Source organism: Laccaria bicolor, genomic scaffold (genome assembly GCF_000143565.1).
Source record: "Laccaria bicolor S238N-H82 LACBIscaffold_14 genomic scaffold, whole genome shotgun sequence".
Lineage (NCBI taxonomy): Eukaryota > Fungi > Basidiomycota > Agaricomycetes > Agaricales > Hydnangiaceae > Laccaria > Laccaria bicolor.
This window is the reverse complement of record NW_001889885.1, coordinates 695499-720479: the sequence shown is the minus strand read 5'-3', so window position 1 is coordinate 720479 and position 24981 is coordinate 695499. Positions and strand designations below refer to the sequence as shown.

Sequence of the window (24981 nt, the reverse complement as noted above, 5' to 3'; positions counted from 1 at the left end):
TACCCTTGTAACCACGTTTATTACCTTTTATTGGGTTTTTGTTTCATCAAAAACGGTTAAGAATTGAGAAAGATATAACCAAATCCATATTTTACCTGAGTCTCTACAAGATGTAATTCGGTTTCAGTCATAGCTATGTCAAATCTTCATTAAATCTCTTCAAAATTGGTAGAATGACGGGTATTTACATGCTTTACTATTTCATATAACCCGTTTATTTTTCAGAGTAATAATAGTCAAGATACAAATGGTTTATATTGGTATAATACATTATACGAAAAAAAACCGGTCTGGATCGGTCTGAACCGGCTCCATAGACCGAAATAGACCGGTCCTAGGTGGTTCGGTTCGGTTCCCTCAATATCTGGGTCGGTCCTAGACCGGTTGCGGTCCACGGTTGCGCGTTTTGGGGGCAAAAAACCGGACTGAACTGAACTTGCGAACATTACTTCCAACAGATCATTCCAATATGCATAATTTCTGCAGAGGCAATGTGTGGTGCTTAGTCTAGCAGAGTGATTCCACTCAAATTGTAGCAAACAGCATACATAGGTTGATAATATTATGCATGATTGGTATAAGCCAGACTTCTAATTCTAAGTATTCAACTGGATGATCGCCACCGGCATGTCACCAACACCCCGGTGGAGGGCAACCCCGCAGAGGGTTATGACATTCAAGGTACACCCAGCCGCTCCAGTGGTGTGGGACATTGTTGCTGATGGCCCACACATAGTTACTGGTGGATTGTTCAGGGTCCAGCTGCCCCTTTGACAATGGGGTCTGGTAATCAAACCGGCCGTCCAGCTAGACCCATACCATTTGATGGATTGTCAGGGCAGGGTGGCCCATTACTAATGAGCCAAGGTGACTAACCTAACTGCCTCATCGCCAACGCGAACCCTGGTAGTGTTTGGAAGTCCGGTCTCATGACTGGAAAAAAACCGTAACCAGACCGGACCAAGACTGCAAAAGACCGGACCTGTGGTTACGGTCTTTTATTTTTGAGATGTTAAGACCGCAAAAAAACCGGTTAACGTGAACCGGTTTGGACCGGTTTGGACCGGTCTTTTGTAGCCCCTTAAATACCCTTTAAAACGCACCCGAGAACATACAATTTGGTAAAGAATCGAGAGAGATATGAATTAAATTGTAAAATATTTTTGGAAATAGTAGATGTACCAGATTTATTTTATAGAAACACCAATTCCTAACCGAATTTAACGTTCTTGGGCTCGTCTTAAAGCCAGTAGACATGTTAATAAATTTACTGATTCATAATTTCAAAATATTAGCCTAAAGACCGGTCATAGACTGGTTAAAACTGATGCAGACCGAAACCAGTCCAGTCTGGTCTTTTTGACTTCTGGGAAAAGGGTAGACTGGTTACAGTTGTGGTTAAAGCACCTGGGCATCAAAAGACCTGACCAGACCGGACTTTCAAACACTAAACCCCGGTGACCAGCTTGGCTTCGATTGGAAAGGTGCTGATGGCAGCGACATACACTCCTTTGCGTTCTTTTGAATGAAAATCACTGACCATCTCCTAGTGGCCTCATAATATTGGCCCAATGCTTACATATTTAGCATCTTGCAGGTCGACGACCTGTGATGAGTTTGACACACAAACCGCCAAATAGTTCAAGATTGACCATGTACGTGGTGCTCCTGGCTCTAAGTTTCTCCCAAATTGCGCTAACGACCCCCACTTATTTACAACAATGTCCGACTCCCTCACAAGTGTACTAGTCACATCCAACCTCGCGCCATGAAACTACTTTGTCTGCCATGAAATCATGGCTCTCCATCTCACCACATCACTTGGCGGTGCGGTGTTCTATCCCACCTGTTTGCGGCTCACGGTTGGCGCATTGGGCACTGGGGTCCCTGACCCTTTGGGGTTGGTCAGTTTGCCAGGCACGTACAGCGACAACGACTCTGGTATCTTTTATTCCCAGATGTTCGATGCCAGTGCACCATAGTACACCTTCCCCCATCCTCCTGTCGCTGCATTCGTGAACAGTGGCACTTTCACTCCTGGTAACGCAACCACAACCACATCTTCAACGGCAACGGCAAGGTGGTGCTGCTGGGATGTCGACAACCTCCAAGGGGAAGATGTGCATGCTCAAGAAGGGCAAGTGTGTGAGGAGACAGTATGGTATCTCATAGTAGAATATTCCCTGTGCAACGGAAACAGTTCCTTACTCACTCATCACGCAGTCACACGTAGTACAATACCTCTAGTCACGCTTGTTACTTCTTCATCTTACTACTTTCTTCATTTTCGTGCACGCTTGCATTCAGAGTATCGTCTTCACGACTCTTCTTCAAGCTTAGCAAAGGAATTGAGTAACAAGGTGAGTAGCTGATTGTGACTTCGTTAGGAGAACTCGTGATTCTCCTCAATACGCGCTTATCGTATCCTTCCATCCTACTTGCTAGTAGGATCTCACTATACCTCCCTGTGGCTTTCCGAGAGAGGAGAGTTCAGCTACGCTCGTGGTATTCCAGAGCGCAAGTAGCCACTCGCTTAGCGTGATCCTTCTAGACCTTCCTTTTAGGTCTATTCGCAAGGTCATCACACCAAAACATGAACCAAACACTTCCTTTAGCTCACCAGTTGTGTACGTCGTTAAGAACAAGTAACCCGAATCCCTCGCTACCTCGTTATAGGTTCCTGCAAAGGTGGACACTGTGGGATTTAACGACAGCCTTGTCGGCTTAAGCGCAACTACAACGGAAGAAGAACTCAGGACAGAAGCGAGTGGGGGACGATCCAAAGGATCGAGACAACGGAAACCTCGTAGAGGCGCTCCTCCTTCCTTGTTAAGTCAACCTACTCCTTCCGATCGCTCAAGATCTTCTTCACCGTCTAAATCTAACAGAACTTCAACAACTACTACCCTACCCAGAAGTTCTGTGTCCGCGAAACCGAAAACGTTACCCACTACAGCGACTCCTCAACCTTCCAAGAACGTTAAGAAGCCTCTTCTGACTTATTTCGGCGAGCGTGACGTTTTACCAGACGTAGCGGCATCCCTTAGAAGGAGCCAACCGTGGGAAGGTTGAGCAGCATTCAAGCATCACCGCTTCCTTCCTCGCTCCACTTCAACTACTTCCCATTCCTCTTTCGGTTTCCAACCTCAGTTCCCGTCTCCAGAATCTTCATATACTCCTAGCTCCTACCGAGCTTTCGAATTTAAAACTCCTGCCCCTATTTCACCGACAACAGATATCAGCGCACAAGGAGAAATTCTTCCCTCTTCCTCTATATCTCAGCAACTCGGCATCACCTCTTCTCCAATCGTAGAATCAGATCTTGCCGACAACGACACGTTAGACATGAGCTCCACCATAGAGACCACTTCGTCGCAAACCTTCCGTCCGGAGACAGGCAGAGGTTACGAAGGATCCCCCATGGCACGGCTCATACGTCAGTTTAAGGAGTCAAGCGATGACAATATCTCAACTTATCAGCGAGTGGTTAACCTTTCCGCAAAGTCTAGTCTATTATCTAATGGCGTAGTGGAACTTAGAGGGTCGCAAAGAAGTTTTGCACTACATCCTACGCTTCTAGGGGACGTTACTCAGTTAGTAGGAGAGTTACAAGTTTTCCTGGAATGAATGTCTGCTTTAATTCCTGAAAGGAGTTCTTTCTACAAGGTAGATCCTAGGGATACGTTTTTATCCATCTTGAGAGAATCTTCGGATGTCCTTCAGATACATGCAGCTTGGATGGGATTATCCATGCGATTGCGAAAGGCACAGGAAAACCTTTGGAAATATGAAGCACAATATCGTAGTCTTTTGGCTGGAGAGAACACCGTCATGCCTACATCTCCTATCTCGACAGACGCAGGCATCTATGAAGCTATGGAAGATTTGGACGATCTAGATCTTTGACTAAGGTACTTATTTGAGAACGTACCTCATCACCAGAACCAAGTCAAATCTCCTCGTAAACTGAGGGACGGGGCGCCATGGAATGAAGTGCTCGTATTACCGAGCAATTCACTGGAGAATGTTCATAGCAAACTACCGACAATCATCGAACAAGCGCGCGACGAACAAGAGGATATGTCCCGAGTAAAAAGAGGAAAGAGGAGGATAACGGACGAGTTTGTTAGCCCACCAACCTCTCCTCAAGCTTTGAATGTGGGATATGGTACTCCATTCAAGTCCAGCTCGCAGTTCTTTGTTAGACCAGGTGGAATACCTCTACCACCTCCAGAGACGGCGTCGCAACCAAATATATTAGTAGGTTTAGGCCTTCCACACACACCAGCCTTCGAAAACATTCCAAATACGACACGGGTCTCAGCCCATGTTCAATCTAGAGCTTCGAATCCCTTCGAAGGTCGACCACTACCTCCTCATATGGCAGACGTTCAACAACCGAGGGAGGATCTAGGTCAAGCAATTTCCGCTTCGACAAACCAACATCAACGCCCCATAGAATCTAAATCGGATGGAGGATCTTCGCTGCATCAATCACAGTCAGGTAACCAGGAAAGGAGGAATCAAGGAAATCCTCCCGAAGGTGATCCAGATGGGTCAGATGATGACGACAGTGGTGACGACCGCCCGCGCAGGAATGACAATCATGACCGCAATAGACAATCCAATAACGCTCAATCTTCCTATCCTTCTAACGGTGGAGGAGGGGGAGGTAATCCCGGAGGGGGAGGAGGAGGCAACGGACCAGGAGCTAATGGGCTCAATCCGAACTTACAACCCCAAGGGAATGCACCCTACGGAAATTTAGTAGCTACAATTAGGAATGAATTGAAGCAGGATCAATTACCTGTGTGGGATGGCAATAAGGATACAGCTATCGAATACTTCTGGAAAATTCAACAGTTAGCGGCCCTAGACGGAGACATACCAGTCGCTCTCGGATACTGGCTATGGAAGAGTTTAAAGGAAAATTCCAGGATTTGGATGTGGTTTACTACTTTGCCCTTCTCAGAACAATCTAGGATGAGAACTCATTATTTGCACTACTTGAAAGGTATCAAGGACAATTACCTGGGTCGGTCTTGGCAAATTAGTATGAACCGAAAATACGAAAGTCAAACTTTCCGTCAAGAAGGATTCGAAAGGGAATCGCCTCCCGCCTTCATTGTTCGTTGAATAATGCACACACGGATGCTAGTTGCTTCGGATGACGGGGGGCCTACGGAAGTTTACTTAGTAATGCAGAAGGCTCCGATATCCTGGGGACCAATACTAAATCTGGAAACGGTCCACTCGACGTCCTTATTATATTCGAGAGCTATGGATCATGAATTAGCGTTAGTACATGCAGCGAAGTATGAATCATCGAACATCATCACTTTGGACAATTTGCTACAAACGCTCCGTAAACTTGGCATCTCAGTGGATCGAAATCGTCCTTATGAACATTCAGTCAGGAACGCCGAGAGCAAGAGTTCGACAAAAGAATCTGGGGGGGACGTCATTCACGAAGCGTTTCTGGGACAACTCAGCCATGATGAATGCACGCAAGAAATCACTTCGGATCTGGATGTGCTAAAGGAAGCCTTTCAAGTTTTCAAGAAAAGGCAAAGACTCCCCCCAAAGGGAGGTTACCCCTACAGTAAAAATGACCATGTAACCACCAAAATGGGAAGGCTGCCTCCTTCTCCATGCAAAGTCTGTGGTAGCGACAACCACTGGGACAAGGAGTGCCCGGATTGGTCCTTCTATGAAGCTAAGCAGTTAAAATCAGCTTATCGCATTGAGGTGGAAGAAGATGACGACTTAGAAGGATTTTATTGCAGCGTCTATGCAATTCTTGTAACCGAACGCCTCATCTCGGAACAAGGCAAGAATTCAGAGCAATTGGGTTTTGATCAGGCTGTTCTAGGTAGTGAGAGCGAAAGTCACTCGAGAGAATGTAAGTCCGATAAACCTGTAGATTCTTGGAAGAAGCAAACCGTGTTTATGGAAGAAGAAGAAGAAGAATTCTGGATGGAGTACACTAATATCGAAAAGTCCGAAAAGCACCTGCTGTATCAGGTAGGGGATGAAGACGATGAGACTTGCAAAAGAGAAGCTATGTCAGCTCACCAAGGAGGCGATGAACCAATCGATTCTACCAGTAACAAGGACCTTCCTCGTGCGACATCAGAGCAAACGGACTCTGTTCAGGATGACTTTCCACATCCATCCACACGGCCGCAAGAAATCAAGGATCCTACAGAAATCGCCGCTTCTCTTCCGCCTCCAGCTAAAGAGAAACTTTTCAAACTACCTAAGCGAAGATCTCGACGTGAAGGAACATCTGCAGTGGGTGTTTCAGTGTTATCTACCAGAGGTTTTGTTGGAAGTTTAAAGAACGTGGAAGTAGACCTTCGCTTAGATTCATGCACCGACATTACCCTCATTTCTTACGAATTCTACGAATCATTGATCGTCAAACCTTCTATAAAGCAAGGAATGAGGCTCCAGTTGTGGCAATTGACAGATAAAGACTCGAAGTTGAAGGGATTTGTTCGAATACCTATCTTCATGACGACGGAAACTGGAGACATCCTGGAAACAGAAGCGGAAGCATACGTGGTACCTAATATGACTGTACCCATCTTATTGGGAGAGGACTATCAACAATCTTACGAGATGTCAGTAACTCGAAATGTGGAACTAGGGACTCACGTAGGATTCAGACACCACGATCATCGGATTCGTGCAGTTGCAGTGGAGAGAACAAATGACTTCGGCCGACTTAGGCAAAGCACGTATATGGTTAGTCAGTTCATAAAGAGGCAGTTTCACCGCCGCAACAAAGCGAAGAGACACAAGCAAAAGCTGAAGTTCGGGACTGAGGAAAGAACGGTACGAGCGGCTGAAGATTACAAACTGAGACCACACAAAAGCAAAAACGTACGAATAGAAGGCCACCTAGGCGAGGATTGAGAGTGGTTAGTCCAAAAGAACTTGCTAGCCAACGCGAACAACTCGTTTTTCGCGGTTCCCAATGTCCTAATTTCCGCTGCTAACCCTTGGGTGCCAATTGCGAACCCGACCGATCATCCCCGGTACATATGAAAGGGTGAAATCATAGGTACTTTGATGGATCCTGCGAGCTTCTTCGACACTCCAAAATCAGCAGAAGAACTTGAAAAATTGCAAGCAGCTGCCGAAGTCATACATACGGTTATATCCTTGCAAACTCAAACACAGGGGAGACTGGTGGCTACCACTTTTATCTATAACCTAGACTTAAGCCTAGAGAGTCATTTCTATAACTTAGACTTAAGCCTAGAGGCCATATCTATAATGCTTAGGATTTTTTGAAAGGCATTTCAAATGTAGGCCTGGGTATTTCATAGTGAATTTTCCATAGATACCCAGCGCATTTTCTGCGAAATTTCAAATGCAGCCATAGATATTTCTTTGCGGTTTTTCAATAGATACCCTGGGCATTTCATTGTGATTTTTCAAATGTATCCCTGGGTATTTCATTGTGATTTTTCAAATGTATCCCTGGATATTTCATTGCAAAATTTCAATGGATACCTGGCGCATTTCATTGCGATTTTTCAATAGATACCCTGGGTATTTCATTGCGATTTTTCAAATGTATCCCTGGGTATTTCATTGCGATTTTTCAAATGTATCCCTGGATATTTCATTGCAAAATTTCAATGGATACCTGGCGCATTTCATTGCGATTTTTCAATAGATACCCTGGGTATTTCATTGCGATTTTTCAAATGTATCCCTGGGTATTTCATTGCGATTTTTCAAATGTATTCCTGGGTATTTCATTGTGATTTTTCAATAGATACCCTGGGCATTTCATTGTGATTTTTCAAATGTATCCCTGGATATTTCATTGCGATTTTTCAATAGATACCCTGGGCATTTCATTGTGATTTTTCAAATGTATCCCTGGATATTTCATTGCAAAATTTCAATGGATACCTGGCGCATTTCATTGCGATTTTTCAATAGATACCCTGGGTATTTCATTGCGATTTTTCAAATGTATCCCTGGGTATTTCATTGCGATTTTTCAATAGATACCCTTGGTATTTCATAGCAATTTTTCAAATATATCCCTGGGTATTTCATTGCAAAATTTCAAATGTAGCCCTGGGCATTTCATTGCAATTTTTCACATGTATCCCTGGATATTTCATTGCAATTTTTCAAATGTATCCCACATGTCAGGGTCCATGCAATGGGCTTCCCTGGAGGGTGGTCACATGACCAATTACCAAAAATGGTCAAGAAACGAAAGTTGTAGCCCTACACTGTAGCTTCCCAAATCTGTTTGAATTATGTTCTGAAGTGCTCCCATTGTGGAGATATGAGGTAAAGGAATTTCAAAAGCGTCGCCTTTTTTTTTTTTCTTTTTCTGTTTTTCTGTATGAAAACAAAACCAAATAACATGATTTCAGTATATTCAGAAAGCTAAAGAAAGGGCTACAATTATTGTATCGTGGGAAAAATGACTAAAAAAGGAAGGTGCATCCTGTACTATAAGAATCAGATATAGACTACCAAGTTTACTGATAGACTACAAAAAAGTCGGACTTAGACTACACAGTTTACTGATACACTATAAAAGACTACAAAAGTCGAAATTAGACTACAAAGTTTACTAATACACTACAAAGACTACAAAAGCGTGGACTTAGACTACACAGTTAGGGTTAGAGTCAAAAGGTTATCTTGACTACAAAGTTTGTAGTGTGCGCTTTTTCATTAAAAAAGTTTGAAGTGTCCGCTTTTTGAGACTACAAAAGTTGTAGTGTTGCGCTTTTTCATTAAAAAAGTTTGTAGTGTCCGCTTTTTGAGACTACAAAAGTTTGTAGTGTGCGCTTTTTTATTAGAAGAGTTTGTAGTGTCTGCTTTTTCATTTAAAAAAGTTTGTAGTTGACATGTAGTTTATGGTGTCCTTGGCCCTATCTATGTTATGGGGATGAGGTTGAAGGATTGCCATCATATTGCCAGTGCTGCAGCATTAGTATTTGACATCATGCACAAGTTGTCTTTCACATTAGGAAAGGCCATTCTATGTCTTTCATATTGATACCTACTGTCCTATCTCAAGACATAATTGCAAGCTCATTGACATGACATGACCAGTTTTTGACATCATGACCAAGTTTGCCTTTTACACTGTCTGATTTCACATTGATAACTACTGGCCTGTCCCAAACATAGTCAACTTTGATACAGGTCTTTGAGGGCTGTAGGATGATGGGCTGATTCATCCTTTGAGGTGTCTTGAAGACAGGTTATGTTGTAAGTTGACCATGTATTGAGTAGATATCAACATGAATAGCCTTCTCTAGCTTGAAAGCCAACTTGGGCATGATGTGAGGAACTGATGATGTGGCAATAGCAATATGTAAAGTCATGTCAATCCTTCAGCCATATCCCCATATGAGCTTACAATTATGTCTTGAGATAGGACAGTAGGTATCAATATGAAAGACATAGAATGGCCTTTCCTAATGTGAAAGACAACTTGTGCATGATGTCAAATACTAATGCTGCAGCACTGGCAATATGATGGCAATCCTTCAACCTCATCCCCATAACATAGATAGGGCCAAGGACACCATAAACTACATGTCAACTACAAACTTTTTTAAATGAAAAAGCAGACACTACAAACTCTTCTAATAAAAAAGCGCACACTACAAACTTTTGTAGTCTCAAAAAGCGGACACTACAAACTTTTTTAATGAAAAAGCGCAACACTACAACTTTTGTAGTCTCAAAAAGCGGACACTTCAAACTTTTTTAATGAAAAAGCGCACACTACAAACTTTGTAGTCAAGATAACCTTTTGACTCTAACCCTAACTGTGTAGTCTAAGTCCACGCTTTTGTAGTCTTTTGTAGTGTATTAGTAAACTTTGTAGTCTAATTTCGACTTTTGTAGTCTTTTATAGTGTATCAGTAAACTGTGTAGTCTAAGTCCGACTTTTTTGTAGTCTATCAGTAAACTTGGTAGTCTATATCTGATTCTTATAGTACAGGATGCACCTTCCTTTTTTAGTCATTTTTCCCACGATACAATAATTGTAGCCCTTTCTTTAGCTTTCTGAATATACTGAAATCATGTTATTTGGTTTTGTTTTCATACAGAAAAACAGAAAAAGAAAAAAAAAAAAGGCGACGCTTTTGAAATTCCTTTACCTCATATCTCCACAATGGGAGCACTTCAGAACATAATTCAAACAGATTTGGGAAGCTACAGTGTAGGGCTACAACTTTCGTTTCTTGACCATTTTTGGTAATTGGTCATGTGACCACCCTCCAGGGAAGCCCATTGCATGGACCCTGACATGTGGGATACATTTGAAAAATTGCAATGAAATATCCAGGGATACATGTGAAAAATTGCAATGAAATGCCCAGGGCTACATTTGAAATTTTGCAATGAAATACCCAGGGATATATTTGAAAAATTGCTATGAAATACCAAGGGTATCTATTGAAAAATTGCTATGAAATACCAAGGGTATCTATTGAAAAATCGCAATGAAATACCCAGGAATACATTTGAAAAATCGCAATGAAATGCCCAGGGCTACATTTGAAATTTTGCAATGAAATACTGAGGAATACATTTGAAAAATCGCAATGAAATGCCAAGGGTATCTATCGAAAAATCACAATGGAATACCAAGGAATACATTTGAAAAATCACAATGAAATACCCAGGAATACATTTGAAAAATCGCAAGGAAATACCCAGGAATACATTTGAAAAATCGCAGTGAAATGCCCAGGGTACCTATTGAAAAATCGCAATGAAATGCGCCAGGTATCCATTGAAATTTTGCAATGAAATATCCAGGGATACATTTGAAATTTTGCAATGAAATACCCAGGAATACATTTGAAAAATCGCAATGAAATATCCAGGGATACATTTGAAATTTTGCAATGAAATGCCCAGGGTATCTATTGAAAAATCGCAATGAAATACCCAGGGATACATTTGAAAAATCGCAATGAAATACCCAGGAATACATTTGAAAAATCGCAATGAAATACCCAGGGTATCTATTGAAAAATCGCAATGAAATGCGCCAGGTATCCATTGAAATTTTGCAATGAAATATCCAGGGATACATTTGAAGAATCGCAATGAAATACCCAGGGTATCTATTGAAAAATCGCAATGAAATGTGCCAGGTATCCATTGAAATTTTGCAATGAAATACACCAGGGATACATTTGAAAAATCACAATGAAATACCCAGGGATACATTTGAAAAATCGCAATGAAATGCCCAGGGTATCTATTGAAAAATCACAATGAAATATCCAGGGCTGCATTTGAAACTTCGCAGAAAATGCACTGGGTATCTATGGAAAATTCACTATGAAATACCCAGGCCTACATTTGAAATGCCTTTCAAAAAATCCTAAGCATTATAGATATGGCCTCTAGGCTTAAGTCTAAGTTATAGAAATGACCCTCTAGGCTTGGGTCTAGGTTATAGAAATAAAGTGGTAGCCACTAGTGCAGGGGAGTGAACAGACAGAACAACCGGAAGACGAACAGGAGGATTATGGACCTAAAACCGCAGCCATGCCGGACCCTACAGTTTATTCGTCAGATCATCTCGAGGATCTGATCGATGTGGGGACGTTACCGGACTCTTTGAAGGACAAGGCTTGGGCTATGTTGCGCAAAAGGGTCAAAGCGTTTGGATTTGATGGAAGGTTGGGGAATCTACCTGCCAAAGTGCATATACGCACAGTCGATGGACAAGTTCCCATATCAGCGCCCATGTATAATGCTTCTCCGCAGAAATGGGTCGTCATCGATGAGCAAATCGATAAATGGTTTGAACAGGGTGTCATTGAACCCTCAAAGAGTCCTTGGAGCGCGCCCGTCGTCATCGCTTATCGTAACGGAAAGCCAAGATTCTGCGTGGACTACCGTAAGCTCAATGCAGTAACCATCCCCGACGAATTTCCTATACCGCGTCAATCTGACATTTTAGCTTCCTTATCGGGCGTGCAAGTTCTATCCTCTCTGGATGCGTTATCAGGTTTCACCCAATTGGAACTAGCTGAAGAGGATATTGAGAAAACCGCTTTTAGGACTCATCGGGGTTTATTCCAATTCAAGCGACTCCCGTTTGGCCTTCGTAATGGACCGTCAATCTTTCAGAGAGTGATGCAAGGCATACTAGCTCCTTACTTATGGATTTTTTGCTTGGTCTACATCGATGACATTGTCATATACTCGAAATCTTATGAGGAACATCTAATCCACTTGGATAAAGTGCTGGAAGCCATCAAAAATGCGGGAATCACCCTCTCTCCAAAGAAATGTCATTTATTCTACGGTTCCATCCTACTCCTAGGGCATAAAGTATCACGTCTGGGCCTGTCGACTCATGCAGAGAAAGTCAGTGCCATCATGGATTTAGAGAGGCCGAGGAAACTTTCGCAATTACAAGCTTTCCTAGGGATGGTGGTGTATTTCTCAGCGTTCATTCCATATTATGCTTCAATTTGCGCACCTTTGTTTCAGCTTTTACGCAAGGGTTGTAAGTGGCATTGGGGTGTGGAACAGGAACACGCTTTCGAATCCGCAAAGTTGTCCTTGAAATCGAGTCCAGTGCTAGGACATCCCATGGAAGGCCTTCCGTATCGTTTATACACGGATGCCTCGGATGAAGCTCTAGGTTGTTCACTACAGCAAGTTCAGCCTATCAAGGTGAACGATTTGAAGGGAACGCGCACCTATGACCGGCTCAAAAAAGCATTCGATAATGGCCTGCCACCTCCCCGCCTAGTTACTGCCATGAGTTCCAAGGGAAAAGATCATGTCTTCTCAGATGAATGGGCTGCTAACTTCAACGACACCATGGTTCACGTCAAGCGGGTAATCGGCTATTGGTCCAGGCTGTTCAAAAGTGCTGAGACTAGATATTCCACGACCGAGAGAGAAGCCTTAGCAGCAAAAGAAGGTTTGGTCAAATTCCAACCTTTTATAGAAGGGGAGGACATATTGCTGATCACCGACCACTCCGCCTTGCAATGGGCACGTACCTACGAAAACGCCAACCGGAGATTAGCTGCTTGGGGGGTAATTTTTTCAGCTTATGCTCCCAAGCTCAAGATTATCCATCGTGCGGGTCGAGTTCATTCCAATGTTGATCCGTTATCACATTTGCCACGCGCTCCTCCTAGTCAAATTTCACCAATGGAGCTGAATGAACCATCCATACGTGCTAAAGAGACGTTGGACGAACGACAGGAAGTCCTCCCCGCTGAGAAGATGGCTGCATTCACATTCGCTTTTGCAGCTTGGTCGATAGAGGACTGTCTGGATACTCCAAAAGAAGCAATGATTAATGTCAGATCCAGGAACAAATGGTTGGAGGTGGAAGACGAACCATCGCCCGTCCCTGAAACGAATGAGTTAGACATGTTGGAGACTTCAAATGAGTACTGGGGAGCATTGAATCCGCCCCCTACAGTTCATCTGACCATGAGTGATGTCGCTAAAGCGGAATGGAGAAAATCCTACGAAGAGGACCCCATGTTCAAAGCTATTGCAAGAGACGCTACGTATAGCGAGGACATTGTGACGCCAGGAAGACGCTTCTTCGTTGACAAGATGGAATGATATTCTTCAACAACGAGAATTATCAGCCACGTCTCTGCGTGCCTATCAGTCAGAGAAACTTCATTTTGAAGGAGGCTCACGAAAATCCTTTCCATTCAGCCCACGCGGGACCGGAAAGACTATGGCAGTCTCTGAGCTCCAGGTTTTACTGGAAAAGGATGAAGATCGACATTGCGCGATACTGCAGTTCTTGCGACGTCTGCCAGAAGACGAAATATTCGAATTTCAACAAGTTTGGTCTCTTGATACCTAACCCAATTCCATCACGGCCATATCAGTCAATTTCCATGGACTTCATTGTGAGTCTGCCATGGTCAGAAGGGTTTAACGCTATATTCGTGGTGGTAGACAGACTCACGAAGCATGCGTCGTTCATTCCAGTGACGACAGGCCTGGATACAGAGGGATTCGCTCTTTTATTCGTGAAGCACATCGCATGCAAATTCGGGTTGCCCGAAAGCATTATTACCGACCAGGATCCACGATGGACTACTGATTTTTGGAGGGGCATAGCCAAAGCTTTGCAAACGAAGATGAGCTTATCGTCCTCCCACCACCCCCAACATGATGGACAGACAGAGGTGGTAAACAAGTTGCTTACCACGATGATACGAGCTTTCATTGCAGGGCAGAAAGATCAGTGGGCGTCGTGGCTCCACCTGCTGGAATTCGCCTATAATAGCACTGTTCATTCTTCTATTGGCACTGCACCATTCCATCTATTACTCAGTTTTCACCCAAGGACGCCATTGGACTTCGTCGGAACAAGGAGAGCTGATGACGTCGCGAGTAGGAACTTGACTCCTGAAGCCATCACCTTTTTGGACACCTTAGCGATGCACAGAGATAGCGTGCGCCAAGCGATAGCTAAAGCGCAGAATCAACAAGTTAGATCCTATAATAAAGGAAGAAAACCAATTCCCGACCTAAAACAAGGGGATCGAGTGCTAGTCAATCCACACACGCTGGAATGGGTGGAATCTAAAGGCGAAGGCAAGAAATTGACGCAAAGATGGATTGGACCTTTTGAAGTCATTCAGCGTGTGAATCCCAATGTCTATCGTTTGCGGATGAGTAACCTTTATCCCGGCCTACCGGTGTTCAACTATCAACACTTGAAGAAATACGTTGAGCCGTCACAAGAGTATGGGGAGAGAGCGACTTTACCGGAGACTAGAACATGCAGACTCGCAGAGGAAGAATATGAAGTGGAAAAAATAATTGCAGAGAGGCGTACAAAAAAAGGATTGGAATACTTAATCAGATGGGAAGGCTACAGCCCACTGTACGACACCTGGGAACCTAAGAGGTCCCTGAGGAATGCTCCGGAGGTAGTTTCGTTATGGCAGAAGCGTAAGGCCGACGACGAAACTCCAAGGAGTGGATAAGATCGATTCGGAGATAAATTATATCGTTCGGATCACGGAGATATCCGAGTTCGGACGACACATGCTTCCTTTCTTTTGTTCTTTGATCTTTCTCCTTCACCTTTCTTTCTTTCTTTTCATTTCATTCCCCTCTACCTCACCATCGCTAACTTCGATTCTACACGACCAACACTGTCAACGGATCTCCAACCGATGGACTGCTTATACATTGATGGCGACAGCGTTGTACCTACCTCTGTCCAGGAGTATTTGAGTGCAGGCGAGTGGATTGCCCTTAACGCGTCCGCAGGGAAAATCCCCTCTACTGAAGTATTCCAGCAAGCCCTGGAGGATCGTGCATTTCAGTCTCTGGAAGAGGCTGCTCGCCCCCCAGGCTGGACTTGGACAAACCGTCCTATGTGGTACACGGACTGCTACCATTGGGACGCGTGGACGGTCGTAAACTATTTCGCGGATGAAAACAACAACATCCCTTGGTACTTCAGCGACGGCAGTGCCCCGAGCGTCGGCGGCGATGGCAGATTCTACTTCAACATGGCTTTACGCAGCCAGGCGGAAGAATGCCTTACAAAACTCTGGCTGTGCATCGACGCCATCGTGTCCAACCCACCATTCGTCGTAGGAACCGAGCATCCCATGAAATTCAACTACCTCCGCCTTTCCTCAGGCTGGGATTCCGCGCAATCTGCCAATACAGTGGTGGAGGATGCCAAAGCCAGGGTGAAGGACTACTTAGGGTTTTTAAATTGGTGGTCTTCGTCAGTGACGAGTTGGGGTGCCCCTTTGGAGGGATGGATGGTCGATTTTATCAACTCTTTTGGTCTGCGTAGCCTGCAGAAGCGTGGAGTCATGATTGACGTACTCCAACATTACAGAACCTTGAATGTGGGGCATCTATTGGCAGAGAATGTGCCTTTGTACTACTTCTGGATGAAGAACATGTCCGTCCACTCTCGCTTTCTTCGCTTGTCCCCAGCTATCCTGCAAGCCTATCACGACACTTGCAAGGCGCTGGACAAAGCTGAAGTATTCGGAGCGGAGATGTTGGGATCTCAGGATGAAATTGACGAAATGAAGAAATACGACGATTTCTTCCAGCTACGGGAGGATCCAACCTCCATGTCCTCCCCCGGTTTTGCCGACATCCCTGCTATGGCGAGGGTTTATATGTGTGACTTCGAAGGCTGGAGAGGCAGACTATTAGTAGATGACGACATCATTAGGGACTACGTGGAACGTTACCACTTTACCATTGACGAAGGGTCACCAGACGAGGCAGTTACCATCTGGAGATGGCGCCCTCGAGTCACAACCACCGGCTGCGATCAGGACGCTGGCCAGGAGGGCTCGGGCGCAACAAGAGAAGCTCGGCGCAGTGATCGCGAGATTCGTGAGATCTTCAAAGGTGTGTACGGACCTTCTCCAGGGAAACATTTTGATGAGTTGGGTCGAATGCCGCTGCTGGACCGTTTGGACGACACCCCCATGACAATTCACAAAGGGGACACAGTTTCGTTTGTAGACGGATCCCCAGACCTCTTGCCTCGACCTCACTGGGCACCGGCTACCTATCCCCAACTCTCCATCCCTAGGCCCTGCTCGCCACTTTCTCAAGATTCTCAATGGATTCGTTCCATGGTGAACACGACCATTGGCGGAGTGATTTCCAGGGACTCATCTAACAGCGCACAACGATCTCTTGAGCGACGAGGGAGAGGTCTCCTGGCACGCAGACGTTCAGCTTCCCCTACCAGTTCCTCATCACGTTCGGCCATTTCCCTTCCCCCACAACGCGCTCGCTTTGTGGACGAGCTACGAAGAATGGGACAAACGTTCGACATTATGAATCCCCCTTGGACCAGCAAGAAGACGCTGTCTTGGAATCCAGACTTCCTGGAGGTGGGCTATCTCTTGATAGGAAGCGAAAGCGTGCAAGCCTGTCTGCGATACTGGGCCGCATGCTCCCCTGATTGCTCTACTCTACCCGCGCTGTTGTACAAAGCCGTTCGATGGGGGTTACCTTTCAAGATAGGCGTCAAGGTGGAAGACTTCGGCAGATTCAAGCCAGAGGAAGTTTCGGACACTGACCGTCTTGTAGGCAAACCGTCATCCGCCCTGGAACCTCCCTTCGCGTACACAGCCCAAGGCGCCCTTAAGGCCTACTACATGAGCTGCATCAACGACATCATCCGTCGACCACACGCGCGCGTGTTGATAGGGATGGGTGGTCCCGAAGCCTGGTTAGGTCGCAAATGGGGTGGTGCAGAGCTGGTTGCGCAATTCATGGACGGACCCTTGCCAGATGTGTATCTTCATCGTCGAGGTAACATCGACTCCGAGGATGAGCACCCTATGTTTCTTTACACGGACGAAATGATGCCTCAAGAAATTGATGTTCTTTTCGGATGTATTCGCAGCGACGGTGACAAGGACAAATCGTTGTATCCTTCCAAAGACATCCTGGACGAAGGCTGTTACTTCTGGACAGGAGAATGGGATTCCAAGATGGACGATATGTTTTCTGACTTGACAAAGGACATACTACAAGGCACGGCTAAGTTCAAGACTTCAGGGATGTGGAAGGATTATTTCCGTCGTCGTAACCGCAGCTTCCGTGGACCGAAAGAGAAATTGAATCAAACAGTTCCAGAATCATTGCGTCGCCTCCATGCGAGACTTACAGATGGATTTCCTATTGACTGGCACAAACATCGCGTTACAGATATCAGCTTACCGGAGGAGTACCGCCCCCGTTAAACAGGGAATAGGGGGGCTTTGTGAGGAGACAGTATGGTATCTCATAGTAGAATATTCCCTGTGCAATGGAAACGGTTCCTTACTCACTCGTCACGCAGTCACACGTAGTACAATACCTCTAGTCACGCTTGTTACTTCTTCATCTTACTACTTTCTTCATTTTCGTGCACGCTTGCATTCAGAGTATCGTTTTCATGACTCTTCTTCAAGCTTAGTGAAGGAATTGAGTAACAAGGTGAGTAGCTGATTGTGACTTCGTTAGGAGAACTCGTGATTCTCCTCAATACGCGCTTATCGTATCCTTCCATCCTACTTGCTAGTAGGATCTCACTATACCTCCCTGCGGCTTTCCGAGAGAGGAGAGTTCAGCTACGCTCGTGGCATTCCAGAGCGCAAGTAGCCACTCGCTTAGCGTGATCCTTCTAGACCTTCCTTTTAGGTCTATTCGCAAGGTCATCACACCAAAACGTGAACCAAACACTTCCTTTAGCTCACCAGTCGTGTACGTCGTTAAGAACGAGTAACCCGAATCCCTCGCTACCTCGTTATAGGTTCCCGCAAAGTGTGCCTCTTCGTTGGTTATTCCATCAGCCTCCGCAGTGGCAGCCAGCAGCACCACCACTGACATGTACCACCAACACTTCAGCAGGGTCACGCGCAGACGGCTGCAGTATCTAAAACACCTCTGATTATGACCACGACATGCACACCCATGATAATGACTGCTGTTTAGATCCTGCCTTGTTGTATACCTACCCAGTCATTCATATTATAGGTTGTATAGTACATTGCTATCATTGCGCAATAAAAATTTGGTTGCTCATTCTTGATGTTGACATGGACGCAAAGTTCACTCTTTAAGTATGGTGGAATGGGCAGAGGTGCTTCCCCAGCATATACACTAACTGGGAAAAAAGAATGTCTGGTCATTTTTTTGGACAAAGTTGGTGCTGTAACACAAGAACCAAACATTTTCAGAACTAAGCTCTGGTGTATGAGACATAGCTAAGGAGGTGTAGATTGTACATACCAAGTCTGGGGATGAATGAATGAAAACTCAGGATAAGGCAGAGCATTCACTGTGACAACTTCCAAAAATGGGATTTGACAAAATAGGAAATTCTGAATGACTGCAACCTACTGAAAGCAATTCACAACTTGAGGAAGAGATATTTTGAACACTGGATCTCCCTGCTATTGTTATGAGCTTCATAAAGTCTTTGGGCTAGAAAATTTATATCCTCCCCTAAAAGGTAAATTTGAACTTGTTCTCCACTTTATGTATTTTTCACTCAATATATTTGTTGGAATGAGGAAAAATGACTCCCTATTAATGTTTGTAGTGTGTATAATACAAAAGGTAGGTAGAAATGTTAAAATGACCATTGCATGATGTCTGTAGAAGTTAATTTCCAGAGTTTTTCTGAAAGTAAACAAGTATCTACAACATCAGTCCTTCTTTCTGCAAGAAGAAAAAATGCTACCACCCTTTTGAGTTAATCCATGGAGACTCAGGATGTCCTTTAAACAACACCTGAAGTATAATATGATAGCAAATAAATTTACACTGGGTATAACTTGAATAGTCCCCAAGAAAAGTACATTTTGCATAGAGCAATCGTCCTGGACCAATCCTTGACATTTTTCTTGGTGAATTGGGGCTGAAAATATTTCACAAGGCACATCTCATACCTAGGAACACTATCCCAAGGAAATAAACAGAGGTCCTGTTCATACAAGGATCTGAGACCCCCAGACCTTTCTAGGCCTGATTTGGAAATCTCTCTGTCATGCTTCAGTGAGCTTTGTGGGCCATTTGAGAAGCATCTGTGCCCAAAACTCAAGAGATAGGTAGAAGCACTTGGCATGGACATTTCAAAACACCCATATTAACTGTAACCCCTTGGAAGCAGGGTTTCTGGGAACCATATTGACTATATATCTCTTAATTTTCACAGTTTCTTGAAGTTTTATTAGCCATTAAATGCTTTATTCCTGGCAATGTGGTCAAATCAGATCATGGAATAGTAATAGTTATGTATATGTACAATACTATGACAATAGATACCTTCTCCTATCAATCCTGGGCAATATTTGCAACTGCAAATGTCCAAGGAGGGGAATCAATTCAAATTCACTTTTTTGGGGAGACTATAGAATTTTATATCTCAGAGACTTTATGGGGCTTATGACAATAGCAGGGAGATTGAGTGTTTAAAATATTTCTGCTTCAAATTGTGAATTGCTTCCAGTAGGTTGCAGTCATTCAGAATTTCCTATTTTGTCAAATCCCATTTTTGGAAGTTGTCACAGTGAATGCTCTGCCTTATCCTGAGTTTTCATTCATTCATCCCCAGACTTGGTATGTACCATCTACACCTCCTTAGCTATGTCTCATACACCAGAGCTTAGTTCTGAAAATGTTTGGTTCTTGTGTTACAGCACCAACTTTGTCCAAAAAATGACCAGACATTCTTTTTTCCCAGTTAGTGTAGCTAGCTGGGTAGATGGTGGTATTGCGGTGAGTATGTACCACATGTGATGTGTGTATCTACGTGCACGTGACCGCGCTCTGGAGCAGGGAATCCCTATTCCATCTGCCCCCTTCCCATAAGGCGACATCCCAGTTGCCAGCTGCTGAAAAAAAGAAGAAATCTAAGAGGACTAAGAAAAATGTAGAGTAGAAATCCAAAGTTAAGCAAAGCAATGAAAGAAAAAGATGTGATGGACACAGTAGGAATGTAAACTTGAAGAAAGATCACTGATGAATCCAACCAAGTGCCTTCAATGCTCGACTCAAATCCAAGAGACATGGATTGGATTCCCAATCAAGAGCACTAGGAATCTTCAATGGGGTTGATGGTAATGGCAGTGTGGTGGGGTTGAAGAGTGGAATGAAGCATTGAAGAGGAGTAGTTTGTGAGCCCAGAGAGAATGGTGGGGCTTGACATGGCCGAAATGGTGGCTGGGGCCCAGAAATGTCACAATTTCCCAAAGGCAATTGAGAACAGCGATTCCGATGTGCTAATGAGCTGAAGGGGTTGGCTTTGGAGGTGCGGACAGCTGAAAGGTCGCGGTAAGGTTGATTTTTAGGGAATATGGGAGTAATGGGTATGGCAGCGGCATCCTCAGACCAATCGAAAGCTGGGGAATCCAGGGTAGAAGTAGTGGTAGCAGCAGGAGTCAAATCCATAGGCTGAGCTTGAGCTTCAGCATTGACAAGAAGGGGTGGTGGACTGGTCTGGGATGAGGAAGTGTGATGTGAGCAGGAAACCTGAATAGCAGTGTCAAGAGAAAGTGGGCAAGCCTTGACGAAGTTGTTGAATATTCTGTGCGTGCACTTGAGACCACTTAGGGTTAGGGCTTATCCCGCCCTTTCAATTCCTGGCCCCTGTAGTTTAGTCTTTAGTTTACAACTACTCACTCAACTACAGACACAGGTGTGTAGACTATGGCTACCTAGTTTACAACTACTCACTCAACTACGGACACAGTCCAAGTTGTCCATTGAAACTCAGGTTGCCTTTAGCCTCCAATCCGAGACCTTCAGTTTCGTGTCACTGCTGCCACTGTAACCTGTTCAACAGGTTATGGGCCCCCATGCCCTAGACGCATCACCGAAGATCCCCTCATCCGCTCTGTTTATCGTCGCAGCAAACCCACCTGTCCAGCTCCACAAGTTGTAGCAGCCAGACTTCCCAGGAATCCCCTTCCCTTATCCGATCTCATCAGATTCCAACTTGCACACCATGTCAACTGACCACTCTTGATCGCTGATGTCGAAATTAGGAGACGCGAAGTACATTGAGTGGGAGAAGTGTATTTTCAGATGCCTAATGTCCCTAAACATCATCGGAATTGTTCTAGGCACCGAGTATGTCCCTGAGGAACCCCTACCTGGCGCTGATGCCACTGTCATCGCTCTGCATTCAGCGTACATGACTTGCGTCTACAAGGCTGCCAGTGAAATCTACCAGTGGCTCAATAGCGCCAACAAGGCCCACATCGACAGCCATCAAACTGAGCCGAGGTGCATGTGGGACACCCTCAGGTCAATTCACAGTCGCTCTGCACCAAACTCCCACTTCAATTCCCTCACGGAGTTGTTCGCAATTCACCTCAAGGAGAGCAAGTCCCTCACAGACCTTACTGGGCGTGTGGACACTGCCATGCAGAATGTCAAGGTTCTCTGCCCCATCTCTGGATACACCATTCAGACCCTGGATGAGGAGTTAGCGATCATGGCAATGATCTCTCACAAGGACTATGGCTCATTCATATCATCCATGCTCCTCTTATCCAACCTCTCAAAGGAATCCGTTCTCCAGGCATTTCGGACTGAAGAAACCCAACGCCAAAGCCTCAAGACTGCTGAAGCTGAGGCAGTAGCAGCAGCTGCTGCCAACGCCTCCCAAGTTGTCTGTTACCTGTGTGAAACCATTGGTCATGGTGTCAAGGATTGTCCTTCCCTTCTGGATGCCCGCGCCGGCGTTAAGAACAAATCTGGCAGTCACCATGGAGGACGTGGAAGAGGACATGGACGTGGAAAGGCCGCTGTCACAGCTGCTGCTTCAGTTGAAGTAGGATGTGATGGCCCTGTTGTCAAAGAAGACGCCGCCGTTTGTCTCCCCACCGACTTGCCGTCCAAATCAACTGACATACTTTGGAATGCAGACACTGGGGCCTCGGCGAGTATGACACCACATCGACATTGGTTTACATCAGACTACAGACCTTGGAAAATCCCAATTCACCTCGCCAATAAAAACATGATTTATTCTGTTGGAAAGGGTTCAGTGCTTTTCCAGCCAGCAGGGAAGCGGTGCCAGGTGTTGTTTACCGATGTACTCCATGTTCCATCACTATCAAACAATCTATTATCTATCCTCACATTAACAACACGGCACCTCTTCAACATTGACATCTCTGGTTGTAAAGTGAAGTTTTCAGTTGGCAACGAACTAGCCTTCACAGCTACAGTCGACACTTTGACCACTGCATTCCTAGATGGCTACATCATCACATCCTCGCCAATAAGTGCATTAGCTACAGCTACATCCCGAGGTGTTGATCGTGCCCTTATTCACAGGCGCATGTGTCATTTGGGGAAAGACCACATTGAGCAACTCATCCGTCAGGACTTGACATCTGATTTAGTCTTATCGTCACCAGAGCCTATCAATGAGTTCTGCGAAGCATGTATCAGTGGGAAACAGCACCGCCTACCATTCCCCAAGACTGTGGAACACTCCCATGAAACTCTGGGTCGCATTTTCAGCAATCTACATGGGCCTATGGAAGTACAAAGCTCCAACACCACTGCTACTGGGCTACATTCATTGACAACAAAACACGTTGGCTTGAGATATACACCATGGGAAGGAAAAGCGGGCTATTCAAAGCATTCAAACTTTTCAAAGCCCTTGTTGAGAAACAAACAAACTGGTTGTAAAATCAAGTCTCTCCACTGCAATGAAGGGGGTGAATACACCCTTAGTGAATTCCTCAAGTTCTGCGCCACAGAAGGGATCCGCATTGAATACACCACTCGCACTACACCCCAGCAGAACGGCGTCACAGAACGTGCCAATTGTACAATTTCTGAGGGAGTAACTGCAATGCTGGATGAAGCTGGGCTTCCCCAAAGTTTCTGGAACTATGCTGTTGGCGTCTATTGTCATGTTCATAACTGGTGTCCAACTTCTGCCCTATCCAGTGACACTACACCTTATGAGCAGTTCAAAGGCCGCAAACCCAAGATCAGTCATCTTTGAGTTTTTGGGTGCCGCGCTTATGCGCTCATTGGTCGTGACAAATGGAAGAGCCTTCGCAGACACACAATCAAGGGTATTTTTGTTGGATACCCCAAGAACCACACTGGCTGGATCATCTATGACCCCATTAAGAAAACCACCATCATATCCCAAGATGTGATTTTCAACGAATCTGAATTCCCTGGTCTTGTGACAAAGGAAACATTTACCTCAAACCTCATGCCTAGTCCAACTGATTTCCCAGAAACATCTGATGAGGAGCCTTTGGACGATGATAACACCAGTGTCAGCCTTAATGATCCTATCCCACCACCAGATAATCATGAACCGGTGGGAGCTCTTGATCACCCACCTATCCCAACTATCACTCCTCCAACTATCGTTCCTCCTCCTCTTCCTCTACCTTGCGAACCTCAACCCCAACGAAATTGCAAACCATATTCCATCAATGACATCTATGAGGATACACTTCTATGCCAGAAGGCAGCTGAATTGCAATGTGCAGCTGATAACAGGGCAAAGAAAGATGCTGCTCCACAGTGAACAGCTCCACCCACAATCATAGACGAGCCTGAGGAGGAAGCTCCACTGTGGGATGTGCATGTTGGTGATATGGATGAGGAGGGAGAGCAGGAGGTGGACTTCGATTTGAACACCGCGTCCGATGAAGCACTGCTCATGGCAGGTCGTGCATTTGTTGAAACAGGCACTGAGTTTGGTGGATATGGGTCCATGCTTGTGGATAAGCTGAAGGCCCATCACACACTCAAAGTTGGGATCCATGACACCAACCCTCGCACCTACCAGGAGGCAGTTAGCGGCGACGATTCCAGTGCATGGTACCAAGCTATGGCTGATGAAATGAATGCCCATGAAATCAATGGTACATGGCGTGTTGTTTACCTCCCACCAGGTGCCAAAGCTATAGGATCTCGCTGGGTATTCAGGGTTAAGAAACTAGCTGATGGTTCCATAGACCACTTCAAAGCTTGCCTCATCGTGCAGGGGTATTCCCAGCATCCAGGCATTGAATACAATGAAACCTTTGCACCAACTGCATGCTGGAACGCTGTCCCCCTCCCTTAACTATTGAAAGTAGTAAGAATAAATTTATGTAGTCTATTCAATACACTTCAATTTTTTCTGTTCAGCTATGACCATGGAATAAATATAGAGACCATAATTCCATGATGTGGACTTGTATTATTCCATAAAGTCATTCCATGTGGATTCCACTCTAAAAAATGGTATAGGACATATGGAATCCACCCACCAAAAGCATGGATTCCATCTGGGAAAGTATGGATTCCATCTGAAAAAGTATGGATTCCATCTGGGGGAAGTATGGATTCCATCTGGGAAAGTATGTATTCCATCCCCCATTCCATGGAATCCATCTGATATTTGTGGAATCCATCCCCCCTTCCATGGAGTCCATA

The 24981-nt window shown here is 44.9% G+C and overlaps 3 protein-coding genes across 3 annotated transcripts; 1 reads left to right on the top strand and 2 right to left on the bottom strand.

Moving 5' to 3' along the window:
- Nucleotides 1-134: 134 nt before the first annotated feature.
- LACBIDRAFT_298627 (uncharacterized protein) lies at nt 135-446 on the bottom strand (the record flags this gene model as incomplete). Its single annotated transcript, XM_001881793.1, has 1 exon — nt 135-446. One exon carries the CDS (start codon nt 444-446, stop codon nt 237-239), a length of 210 nt encoding a protein of 69 aa, XP_001881828.1. The 3' UTR covers nt 135-236.
- A 1350-nt stretch (nt 447-1796) lies between these two features.
- Nucleotides 1797-18581, top strand: LACBIDRAFT_298625 (uncharacterized protein; the record flags this gene model as incomplete). The annotated part of the gene is made up of 2 exons (XM_001881924.1): nt 1797-2141; nt 18331-18581. One exon carries the CDS (start codon nt 1797-1799, stop codon nt 1980-1982), a length of 186 nt encoding a protein of 61 aa, XP_001881959.1. The 3' UTR covers nt 1983-2141; nt 18331-18581.
- Nucleotides 18582-20526: 1945 nt separating this feature from the next.
- On the bottom strand, nt 20527-21573 carry LACBIDRAFT_327929 (uncharacterized protein; the record flags this gene model as incomplete). Its single annotated transcript, XM_001881792.1, has 5 exons — nt 20527-21097; nt 21193-21196; nt 21247-21250; nt 21432-21482; nt 21517-21573. 5 exons carry the CDS (start codon nt 21571-21573, stop codon nt 20527-20529), a joined length of 687 nt encoding a protein of 228 aa, XP_001881827.1.
- Between the last annotated feature and the right edge of the window lie 3408 nt (nt 21574-24981).